Source organism: Alosa sapidissima, chromosome 5, assembly GCF_018492685.1.
Source record: "Alosa sapidissima isolate fAloSap1 chromosome 5, fAloSap1.pri, whole genome shotgun sequence".
NCBI classification, from domain to species: domain Eukaryota; kingdom Metazoa; phylum Chordata; class Actinopteri; order Clupeiformes; family Clupeidae; genus Alosa; species Alosa sapidissima.
The window spans coordinates 14,133,761-14,145,783 of NC_055961.1; the positions used below are offsets into that span (position 1 = coordinate 14,133,761).

At 41.2% G+C, this 12,023-nt stretch overlaps 1 protein-coding gene and 1 pseudogene across 1 annotated transcript; both read left to right on the plus strand.

Moving 5' to 3' along the window:
- The first annotated feature begins 5,475 nt into the window (after positions 1–5,475).
- Positions 5,476–7,909, plus strand: LOC121709106 (annotated as a pseudogene).
- A 209-nt stretch (positions 7,910–8,118) lies between these two features.
- On the plus strand, positions 8,119–9,069 carry LOC121709656 (olfactory receptor 10G4-like). The gene has a single exon (XM_042093226.1). It carries the CDS (start codon positions 8,119–8,121, stop codon positions 9,067–9,069), a length of 951 nt encoding a protein of 316 aa, XP_041949160.1.
- The last annotated feature ends 2,954 nt before the right edge of the window (positions 9,070–12,023 follow it).

The following is a 12,023-nucleotide window of genomic DNA, read 5'->3' on the forward strand; positions in this document are numbered from 1 at the left end:
ACGGCCAAAAACCAGAGCGCGTGGCTTGCGCAAGCGGTGTAGCGTGGCGTAGTAGCGGCCAACCCAAAATCCAAGAACGCCCTTCTTGTGACGTAGGAGGCCCCCTTTTAAAGGGCGGAAACCCAATCACAGTGCATGGCAATTTAGGAGTAGTTTGCCCAGTTTGCACAGTAGTCCACTGTCTGGATCAGTCTCACGCATGTATAGGCAAAACTGTATCAGACCGGTGTAACGTTGGTAAATCTTCCATTGCACAGCATGATTTTTGTAGCACATGCAAGAAATGACAGTCGAAAGATACAATTACAGTGCTGCTATCAATTTGCTTGGTATAACCGCATTTATAGTTTTCTACAAACTCAATCAAATCAATCAAATTGGCCTCCATCACTCAACCAACGCTAACGGTAACATTATTGTACCTAGGTCCTTATTGATATTATAAGATTAACGTACCTGCAGTAAAAACCAAGCATGTCCGATAAACATTCTTAGATTTATTTCGGCTTCAAGAAGAAATGGGAATTACATTTCATGTGAACATCGTCCTATCCTTATTAGACGTTCTCTGCGGTAAACTACAGTCCTTGTAGGAAGCGTCCATTGTTTTTCCAACCCACTTTTAACTTCCAACAAAATTACGTCTCACTGCAACGATGCGCCATCTAGTGGACAAACGACTACGTATCGCCAATACTGGAAATGCAGCCATGATGATGATGATGAATATTTGGCTTTCTTTTAATCCTACTGAATTTGTAATTATGTATTGGCCGTTCTAATACCGATAGTATGTGCGTGCCTGTGTGTGTGTGCATGTGTATATGTGTGCACCGCCATCTACAGGACAATGAGTGTACAGTCACTAAATGTACACATATCCTAAATTTTTATAGACCCCCCCCCCCCCCCATGGAGGAAATTCTACGAAACTTGGCATACCCCCAGAGAATGCCAGGTCAATCATACACATACAATTTGGTGCAGTTCTGAACATCTTAACTGAAGATAGGGGCGATTAAAGCAGAATGATATTGCATTTTCATTTTTTACCGGGGGGGTGCAAATCACAAATGAGTGATTATGGGCCAGGTTGTTGTGGGCCCTTAAGACCAACATACCATAAAAGATTCTTCATCCTCAGTGCCACAGTTCAGGTAGTTATTTAGGATTATTTAGTTTATTAGTTATTTTGTGCGGTTCGGGGGGCCGGGCACGGGGGGGGGGGTGGTGGGAGTGGCCCCCGGGGACGAAACAAAATTTTTCCGTAAAAGTCTAGTGGGGCTACATACCCACCAAATTTCATCAAAAAAAACTTTGACAATCATTATATTATACGACCGCTTCGCTAGCGGCGGTCATAATAAATATATCAGCACACTGTCTTCTATGCTCCCAAGGTGATTTAATAGGTACAACGTTTTAACCACTCAGGTCTTTGTCAGGTACATCAAAAGACTTTTGATGTACCTGACCCTCAACAGTAACTTAAACTTAAAATAGGGCAGCAACCAAAGTACTATCCAGATGCATAATATACTAGATAGAGTACCAGAACATCCAGTGTACTGTTGAAAGACTCAGGAGGCAAGAACAAAGGTAAGCAATTTTAGTGTTCATGACTGTAATACTGTACAGGTAACATCAGAGTCTTTATGGCGAGGAGGCATAGGCCCGGTCCTTGGTCCAGTCAAGCACTGAGATCATTGCAGATCCTGCCAGATTGAGACAGCAGAAGTGGAGCAACCTAGTGGTGGTTGGGGAGGAAGGAAGGGGACATGATGTTGGCCTCTGAAAGCACAGATATGTAAGCCAAGCAATTTTAAAGACCAATGTAGGCCAGCAATTAGACAGGAGTAATCAGGGTCGGAGTGGGAATAAAATTGCACCCAGTGAGTTTTTGTATGGACCAACCCTATTTCCCCCAATGTTGATACAGGGCAATATCAGGCTATTCATATGGCTAAAGCTAAGCAATATTATGCTGGCAGCACAGTTTAGCTTTGCAGTATGTAGAATCCACTACACACATTAGATTAGATTAGATTAGATTCAACTTTATTGTCATTGTGCAGAGTACAAGTACAAAGCCAAAGAAATGCAGTTTGCGTCTAACCAAAAGTGCAAAAAAGCAGAAAAGTGCAATATGATACACAAAGTATAGACAGGTGATGCATAGGCAGGACAAGAAATGTAATGCAGTGTAGACAGTAGTATGTAGTTGGTTTACAGAAGTTGGTTTAGAGTAATATTTAGATATAAATATGTGCAGTGTATTAGCAGATACTTTATAAGGGCAGAATAAATATGGCTATGTGATATGAACAGTGTATGAACAACATGTACAGATGTTACAATATAATAGCAGTACGAATAATATAGATATTTGCAGTGTATTAACAGAATATATTATTCTGAAAAACAGAATAAATATGGATATTCAGTATGAACCATATAGACAGATATGTACAGTATGTACAGCTATGTGCAGTGTGGTAACAGTAACATTGTAGTGCAGATACGGTAACATTATAAGAGTATTAAGAATAAGTGTATGTGCAGGATGGATAGTATGAAGAGCAGTAGTCCCTGTCAAGGTTGCCAAGTCGTGCACAACTCAACAGGCACAGGCAAGGAAGCATCAGGCGGGGGGGGGGCTTAGTTGATTGGTTGTCACCGGGATGCAGAGTTAGAGTTCAGTAGGGTGACAGCCGCAGGAAAGAAGCTTCCTCTGAACCTGCTGGTTCGGGTGCGGAGAGACCTGTAACGCCTCCCGGAGGGTAGTAGGGAGAACAGTCTGTGGCTGGGGTGAGAACAGTCTTTGATGATGCTGCACGCCTTACGCAACGCATCGCTTGCCCTGGATGGCCTCAATGGAGGGGACTGAGGAACCAGTGATGCGTTGGGCAGGTCATTAACGCTTGTTGCAGTGGAGTATTTTGACACCAGCACGATGGATGTGGTTTTAAAACACGCGGGGACAGCCGCCTGGGCTAGTGACAGATTAAATATGTCAGTCCAAACCTCAGTCAGCTGCACAGCACAGGTCCCGAGTACGCGTCCGGGGATACCGATGTCCAAAAGTTCCTGTCGGGTGTACGATATGTACGCTAAACTGTTTTTACTGAAAATACTTGAAATAAACAAGCATATTACCACTAATTTGCAAAATCCGGAGAGACACAGGGCGTCGCAATGCGTCCGCGCCGCCATCTTGGTCGTTATACATAATCTCTCTATTACAAGTTCAGATGACATAGCCTGGTCCTTACCGCCGGTGACTACGTTTCTCTTCGTCATACAGTCTGGAACAATGTAATAAAAATCTGTCTCCGTAATGGGCGGATGCTTATTTTGAGGTTTAAAAATCATTGGAGTTCCCTTAACCAATCAGCAACGTTTGGTAATGACGTATGCTGTGCGCCAGAGTTCAGGCTCTACGCTTCCAACTTCTGCTCTCAGTAGTAAACAGTCCGCTGGCTAGTATGTAGGCTACCCGACTGCCAGGGCAGTCTCTTCGTAGTGGATATATCTCTAACTTGCGCCAGCCATAGACCGAGAGTTGTATACCAAAAGCGTCACGTCACCGAGATTATATCAGCTCTTGTCACACGCCAGTTTTCCTCTTATCTCTTCTCGCCGATTGTTGTTCTACGCAGCCCGGTGACTTCATCGGAGCTACGGAGCTTACTTCAACCTCCACGGGCTGTTCAGACTACACTCTCGGATAAGTTGGATTGTACTGACGACCTACGTGTTATTTAACCAGGAGCTTGCTCAGATAAACTAACAGTTGTTCGGCATAAAACAACGCAGCCTCACCTTGAGCCACGCTCGGTGACTGGCTAACGTTACTGTCCACAAGCACGGTAGCCTCGCCTGGAGCCCAGCTCGGCCACAGGCTAGCCTCTGTCAAACACAAACACACAGCGGTTTACCTTGAGCCCAGCTCGGTAACCGCTAGTCCCAGTCAAGCACAATCACAGCAGCCTTGCCTTGAGCTCCGCTCGGTAACCGGCTAGCTCACATCAAGACACACCGCCTCGCCTTGAGCCCCGCTCGGTAGGCTAGCTAGTAGCTAACAATCCATTCCTGAAGTAGGCCTATCCCGCATTGATTTTGTAAAGGTAATTTGAGACTAGGGGGGGAGAATAACGAGCAGCAAACGTTTATTTGAAAACATGATAAGTAGTGATGCATGTAGTACACTTGTGCGTTTAGGTTTAGTTATCACCATCTGATAAATCAAACTTTTCCCAAAGCCAGTTGGAGGGAGAGTTACACGACGTCCTTGCCATTTATAAAATTGACAAGACAAGCCTCTTGTTCCTGCTTTAATTGCGTGATGCCCTCGAGAGTTGAGAAAACTTAACGGATAGCTTCTAGCATTTCTTCCTCCTTCGCCATTGTTGCTATGCTGTTGAACTACAAGCTTCGCTGGACTACAAGCAACTAGGCAGGCAAGTTTCGCGTCATCAGTCAACTGTTCGCTGAATGGCTCGGCTACACGCGAGCCATATAATGTAGGTTGGGCCAGACTACGTGCAAGGCTGAAATCAAATTTTGGCCAGAAGTACGTAGGATGGTAATAACCAGGCTACAGATGACACCTCATATGTCACAAATTCCAAAGTCCCTCAGTCACAGAAACTGCAATTAAAACATGCTACAGTGGGCCAGAAATAGATAATTTAGTTTAAATTATTGGTTATACAAATCACCTACGTTTGGAGTGAAGATGTCATAATCCAACATGTATTCCAAAGTACATGGTAGTTCTCTTTCTCTTTGGTCCTTCAGACATTTTTCTCTTCTATTTCAAAAGGGGCAATGATAGCATATTGCACAGATAATTGTCAAGCATCTACAGTACCCACCATTTTTAAACTCAAGCTCGTGCAGTAGAGCCTATGAATTAGGGGGTTATGTAGCAAAGATATTTCATTCCGAATTAAATTTTTATTAGTGTATAACCATGTTCACATTGCAAACCTAACCTAATAGGTGTTTCTTGATTATTTCATGAGGGGTCAACCTTAGCACTATCTACACCTGCCTTATATTCCCTCCTGCTGTCTGTCCTAGCCAATTTGTACTGTGTAGCCTAGTATTTTACTTTCGATAATGTTGCAAGGTAAGGTCAAGGGTCTGCAATCACCTGACTGTTCTTGTTTAACTGGTGATCTTTTGTTATGTGAATACCTAAAACCTATTGGTCCAGACCACAGCGATGAACCCAGCGGACCTTCATAGGACTACATATAAAATCCGACAAGCTGTCCCCTCAAAAGAAGAACACCCAACAGTCATGAATCATGAGGGAAACTGAAGACTATCATGTAAAGTGATGGATAACTCAGTCTCACCCAGACTTTGTTATGATGAACTATGGATAGATATCTTTTGGATACCTTTGAATGATGTTTATATGGCAACCATGGGTACCACAAATGATTCAATAGTCAGAGTCTCTGAATTGAACTTCTTGGCTCCATCATTATGATTAGCCTACTTATGTTATCATATTGTTCTCATATATCTTTTGCACTTTATAATTTCAGACAGACAGCTGCACTCTCCCATGTACATCTTCATCTGGCATTTGTTGATATCATGTTTACTACTGCTGCGAGTATAACAATGATATCTGTGCTTCTTCTTGAAATGAAAACAATGTCCTACTACTCGTGCGCCACCACTTTGTACATCTATCATCTCGGGGACATCACAGGATGCCTTGCAATAACCTTGATGGCCGTGGATCGAATGCTCGCAATTAAGTGGCCACTTAGATACCACAACATCCTCACAAACAGGCGCAGTATCATACTTATAGTAGTAACCTGGCTAATAGCTATTGCAGCAATGGGTGCTGTGACTGGAGTGGCCGATGGGCTTCCATACTGCCAGCCCATAGTTAGATATGTGTTCTGTGACTATCCTGCAATGGTAAGAGCGTCTTGTGTGGAGCCAGAACCCTATTTTATTGTTGCTGTGATCCTAGGGTCGTGGCTGCTGGGTGGCTATTTTACCCTGATCTTTCTAACATATGTTGTTATTGTTATCACTGAATTAAAGGTACACTATGCAATTTTCAACTTACGAAGTCAATTTGATGGTAAACAAACAGCGAATCATTCACCTAGCATAGCTATACAGCACAGAGGTAGCGAGTTGCTACCGAGAAAACCAGGCATTCAACTTCAAGAATGGCGGCCTGACAAATCTCGCGAGAATCGTGAAACATTACACTGTCAGTAGATAGCTCTTTGGTTCCTGTTGTTAATCCTTCACCTCCACAACAAAAGCATTTTTATTGTGTACAGGGGGATAAGTCATGAGAAGTTTGCTATTTATAACAGCAGAGTAAAATATAAATATATCAAGAATCTAGAGGGAGCTCTACAATTGCCAAAGAGGGACGGAACCAGAGGGGTGGCTCCGGGTGGCACGGGCCACCCTTGAGATTCGATTGGTCACCCCAGGTGCTACACCAAAATCCTAGTCTACGATTGGCCATTAACAGTCAAAGGCGGGACTTTTCTTGAAACACTTGCAGCGCGTGAGTTTGAAGTGTCAGACATCAGAAATGTAAACACGCTTGCTGACATGGCTTATTGTTTTTTGCATATGAGTTTACAGTAGGCCTAATAGGCATTTATCTAATCACAAACAACCCAGTATTGCGTCTGTTGAATCACGTGATGTAGGCTAATTTTTCTACCTGCCTATTCTACCTACCATACATAATAGACAATTTTAACAAGGGTGGCCCTAGTGGGCATGGCCGTAGCTACCATTGAGGACACCGAGGTCATGTCCTCGGTATTTTCTTCAAGTTTCGTTTAATTTATTAAGTAGGCTACGAATATCCGACGAGACAATTATCCTTGCATTAACGTACCATCACGTGACACACCGTTGCAGATAGGCTACCTCTGACATGTCAAAACAAAAGTAGCGTCGACTCGGTTATCGTGGACTGTGCCAATAAACTAGGCTATTTAACAAACGCAACGCAGCTCACATAAACGTCAATATAAATCCATTATCCAAAATAAATTAACTTGACGGTTGGTTCATTTCTGTCAGAAGGCTTTCACCTGACCTATACAAAGGCTGCAACAAAGTTAATGTTTGGAAAGCCAGAAGAAGTTGAGCAGACAAAGAGAAGGAGGGAAGGTAAGAAAGATAATGGTCGAATACAGTACAGCTGTAATATGGCTATTGAGATGCTAACCTGTAATGAAAATGTTATGTTGAAATTCAGTGGAGATGCAGTTAGCTAACCTGCACTGAAACTGAAGGTCTATTAATGTTATATAGGATGGATAATTAATGGTGTGATGGATATTATCACATGGCCCAAACATACTGTAACATTTTCAAATTATTATACATTATTGAGATTTGTTGTTTTAAGCAATCCAACACAAGATACAGGAGAAAGAAATCAGGCAGTTGAGGATAAAGAAGAGAATATAGGGAAATGATGAAGGGCCCTCCCAAGTGAGTGAGAAGGTAGCCTATAAGCTCTGCAGCCTATGACCCTGCAATTTATAAATGCAACATTCCCTATGCTGATGGAGAAGCAGAGCATTCCTAATTACAGATGGAGCAGGGTCCAGTCTAAATATCCAAAGCCAATTAGGTGCATTTAAAAAAGTGGAAATTGTGGAAAAGTGTATTGGTTCAAGTTATAAACAAACCCAAAATTTCTGGCGATGTCGCTGACCTCGGTATTTTAAAAATCCTGGCTACGGCCTTGCTAGTGGGGCACTGATTAATTCAAGGGTGGCATGAGTCAAAACATTCAGATAAACAGAAACAGGTTCAAGATGTTAAATTCTGACACTTCAAATTCTCGCACTGCAAGTGCATCAAGAAAAGTCCTGCCTTGGACTGTTAATGGCCAATCGTAGACTAGGATTTTGGGGTGGCCAATCGAATATCAAGGGTGGCCCGTGCCACCCGGAGCCACCCCTCTGGCCCCACCCCTGGTTATGTTTGTTTCCTTAACAATATCTAGGTCCAATTCCCAATGCTCAATCCTGTGAGGCCGGAGATATAAAAAGTTGCCAAAGAGTCTTTTCTGCAGACACTTAACAGTGCTATGACATGGGAACCAATTACACAGGTGTGCGGGTGTCTGAGTTTATCATAACAGGATTTGATCATCTTTCACATCAGAAACTACTTGGCTCCTTAATCCTTATTGCTTATGTCCTAATACTGTTTTTTTGCAGCACAAATTTCAGTATAATAGTTACAGACAGGCGTTTGCACTCACCAATGTATATATTAATTTGCAATTTAGCCATTGTGGACATCATGTTTAGCACCAGCTCTTGTATAACAATGATAGCTGTGCTTCTTGCAGAAATGAAAAGCATTTCCTTCTATTCATGTTTCACTGGTATGTTCTTCTACCATCTTGGGGATTTTACTTCTACTCTGACATTAACATGGATGGCTGTGGATCGAATGCTTGCAATTAGCTTGCCACTGAGGTACAACAGTATCTTCACAAACAGACGGTGTATCATGAGCATTGTGGCTACCTGGATAATAGCAATGATAGCACTGAGTACAACTGCAGAAGCTGCACATAGCATTCCATACTGCCAGCCCATAATGAAATATGTGTTTTGTGACTATGCTGCAATGATAAGAGCTGGATGTGTGAACCCTGGGCCTTATTTTTCAATCCCAAGTCTCGTGGGCTGGTGGCTGTGGCTTCTGGGCGGACATTTTACTCTAATCTTCTTGACATATGTTGTTATTGTCTGGACTGTTCTAAGACTCTCAGACAAGGGAAGCAAGAAGAAGATGTTTAGTACTTGTATTTCACATATCATTGTGGTTTCTGTTTACTACTCACCTAAACTGGTATCTGTGCTGCTCACTAGAGTTGGTGTGACACTCAACCTGACTGAGAGGAATGCTCTGCTTATCGTGGCCTCAACGCTGCCACCTCTCATCAACCCTATAATTTACTGTCTAACAACAAAAGAACTGAGAAAACATCTGATAAACCTCTTCACTAAAAAACGTGTTGAAATCAAGTGACTAAGTGAAAGCATATTATTGTATTTTTATACAGACATTACATTTATTCTCTCATGATGTTTTCAGTTATGTGATACTGTTCTTAAAATTCAGTTAACTAGGATGAGTCTATAGATGTCTTTTTTCCCCAAACAAAATCACAAAATAATGTAATATCTCTACTGATTATACTGAAAGAGATGCAAAGTCCTACTTCAATCGACTACATTGATCAAGAAAGTCTATTCTGTGTACTGTGTCTGTGTGCTATTCTGTATTAGTGAGCTGATGTTGTTTCTATGTGGGAACATGTATCACAGCCTATTTTCCTTGCCACTGTTGCCATATGGTGTGCTTGTAGGGAATTAAGGGTTAAGGCTTCCAGTTTTCTGGTCGTTGTGTTCCTTAAACGAATGTATATAAATTCATATAATCACAACAAATACTAAGAACATACTAAGGACATGACCGCTGTATTTCTGAAGTTTTTCTGATAATGCTTGGTATATATGTTGCTGATCGAATCATAAACTGCCACAGCAACGAAGAGGAATGACTGAAGAACTTGCAGGAAATTGTTGGTATTTGTGGGGGCCCACAACAAGGGCTTGCAGTTTGTAGGGTTATGTAAGCATTTTTTAGCATAACCTATATATATATATACCCTCCACAATTATTGGCACCTCTGCTAAAGATGACGTAAACCGGTATAAAAAATAATCTGTTGGTGATTTATTGTAATCTCACAATGAAAAAAATAGGGAAAATTCAACCTTGAAGGGAAGCAAATTTATTTTGAGAAAAAGGAAAATCTCATTAAGAAATAAATATTTTTAACTAAAGCATGTTGCTCACAATTATTGGCACCCCTGAAAAATCTTATATACAAAACCTAACAGAAGCATTTGTTAATTGTTGAAAGCATTATCTAATTTCAATTTAATTAAGTTAATCAGAGTGTCTGTGAACTTTCAGAAGGAGTTCATGACTTTCTTTTTCACTATGGTATGAAAATAAAGTCATACAGAGGCTAAATCCTCTAGTCATTTTTCAACATCAGAAAGACAAGAGAATACACTAAATTTAAATAAAAAGAAAGTGTGTTGACATTTGTAAGTCAGAGAATGTCTATGACAACTAGGTACTTTGTTGAAAATGCCTATATTTACGGTTAAAACAATGATTAAAAGGTTCTAATTATCTGAAAATGTGAAAAACATGCTTGGACAAGGACCCATGGTTATCTTGCCCCCACGGACAGTATGGAGGATGGTAAGATAGGCAAATAATTTCATAAGAAGCACTGTTGGAGAGTTACAGACAAAGGTATCATCTTGGGGTCACCATGTCCCCCAAAAAATCTTCAAAAGTGACCTCACTGCTAATAGATTATTTAGAGGGCATGCCAGGTAAAAGTCTGTCCAGTCATTTAATTACCCATGTAAATGGCAGGAGTTACTAAATGGTACAGTGACTTTGTCTGGGAGTGTGGTCTATTGTCAGATGAAATGAAAATTGCGCTCTTTGGCTAGAAACACTAGGTGTGTTTGGCGTACATAGAAAAATGGCTATACTGAAAAGAACCCCATGCCTAATGAGAATTATGCTGGAGGGGCTGTGCTATTGTGGGGCTGTTTTTATTCCCAAAGGCCTTGGGAACCTATTTAAGGTGCATGGTATCATGAACACCAAGAAAAACCTGAAAATTTTCAAAGGAAATCTGTCAATCTCTGCCAAGACACTAAAAGTTGATCATGATTGGATCATTAATCAGGTCAATGAACCAAAACAAACGTCCAGATCAAAACGAATATTGTTTGCTGAACACAAAATCATGCTTCGGACATTGCCATCTCAGTCCCCTGATGTAAACTCCATAGGAAAACAGTGGGGTGAGTCAAAGAGGAGAATGCACAAGTGTTGACCTAGGAATCTGGACGATCTGGGGAGATTTTGTAAAGACAAACAGTCTTAAATCCCTTGTTTTGTATTCTCCAACTTTATGGTGTGTCATATGAGAATATTACAAGCTGTTTTATTGGCAAAGGGAGGCTTAAGAAAGTATTACAAGCAAGGGTGCCAATAATTGTGAGCAAGGTGTTTTTGTTAAAAATATTTATTTCTTTATGAGATTTTCCTTTTTCCCAAAATAAATTTGCTTCCCTTCAAGGTTGGATTTTTCCAATTTTTTAGTCAACTTTAGCAGAGGTGCCAATAATTCTGGAGGGTACTGTATATACTGCCGCAACACCTTGCTGCGTTAGCCTCAAAATGTATTATTATTATTTTCTGCTCTATTATTGTGTTAAATGTTCCAAATGTTATGGTTATGGTTCAGACCTCCATGGGGCCCTAGGCAAAATCCAAAAACAAAATACCAAATCTGAAGCATGTCAAGCCGTTAGGAGACATAATGCTGAATGCATGAGATATGACTGGGACTTTTATGTTGACACACATGAAACACTTCAACAGGATGTGTAGCTCAGGAAGAGCCAGATTGTATGTTTAGAAGCTGAAACGGTTGGATTCCTCACAGGTGACACCTGTGCCAGTGTTCTGATTAGCCTGGGAACTGCTCTGAGAACTACTTAATGAGCACAGCTGGCTCTATTATGCCATCACAGGCGTCCATTCAATAGGGGTTTATATCATTTGTCATATTTACAACAGCGCGCGGACAGCTTCACGATTTCCTTTAACCACTCTCAGTTCCCTCATTGGTCCTGAAAAGTATGTTTGAATATGTTTGTTCAATAATGTCTAGTCAGTACACCAAGGAAGGCCTATAGATAGAAATTGTGACAATAAAATATGTAGATTTTGGTAGTTTGGGCTTTTCATGTAGCCTTGGCAACTAGCCATCTAGTATAGGCCTGAATAATAACCTGCCATAGGCAATGCTAAAGTCATTGTTACAGTGCAGTGTGCAAGACTATCATTATGTTTTACTCTTATGAGACAAGGGTACACTT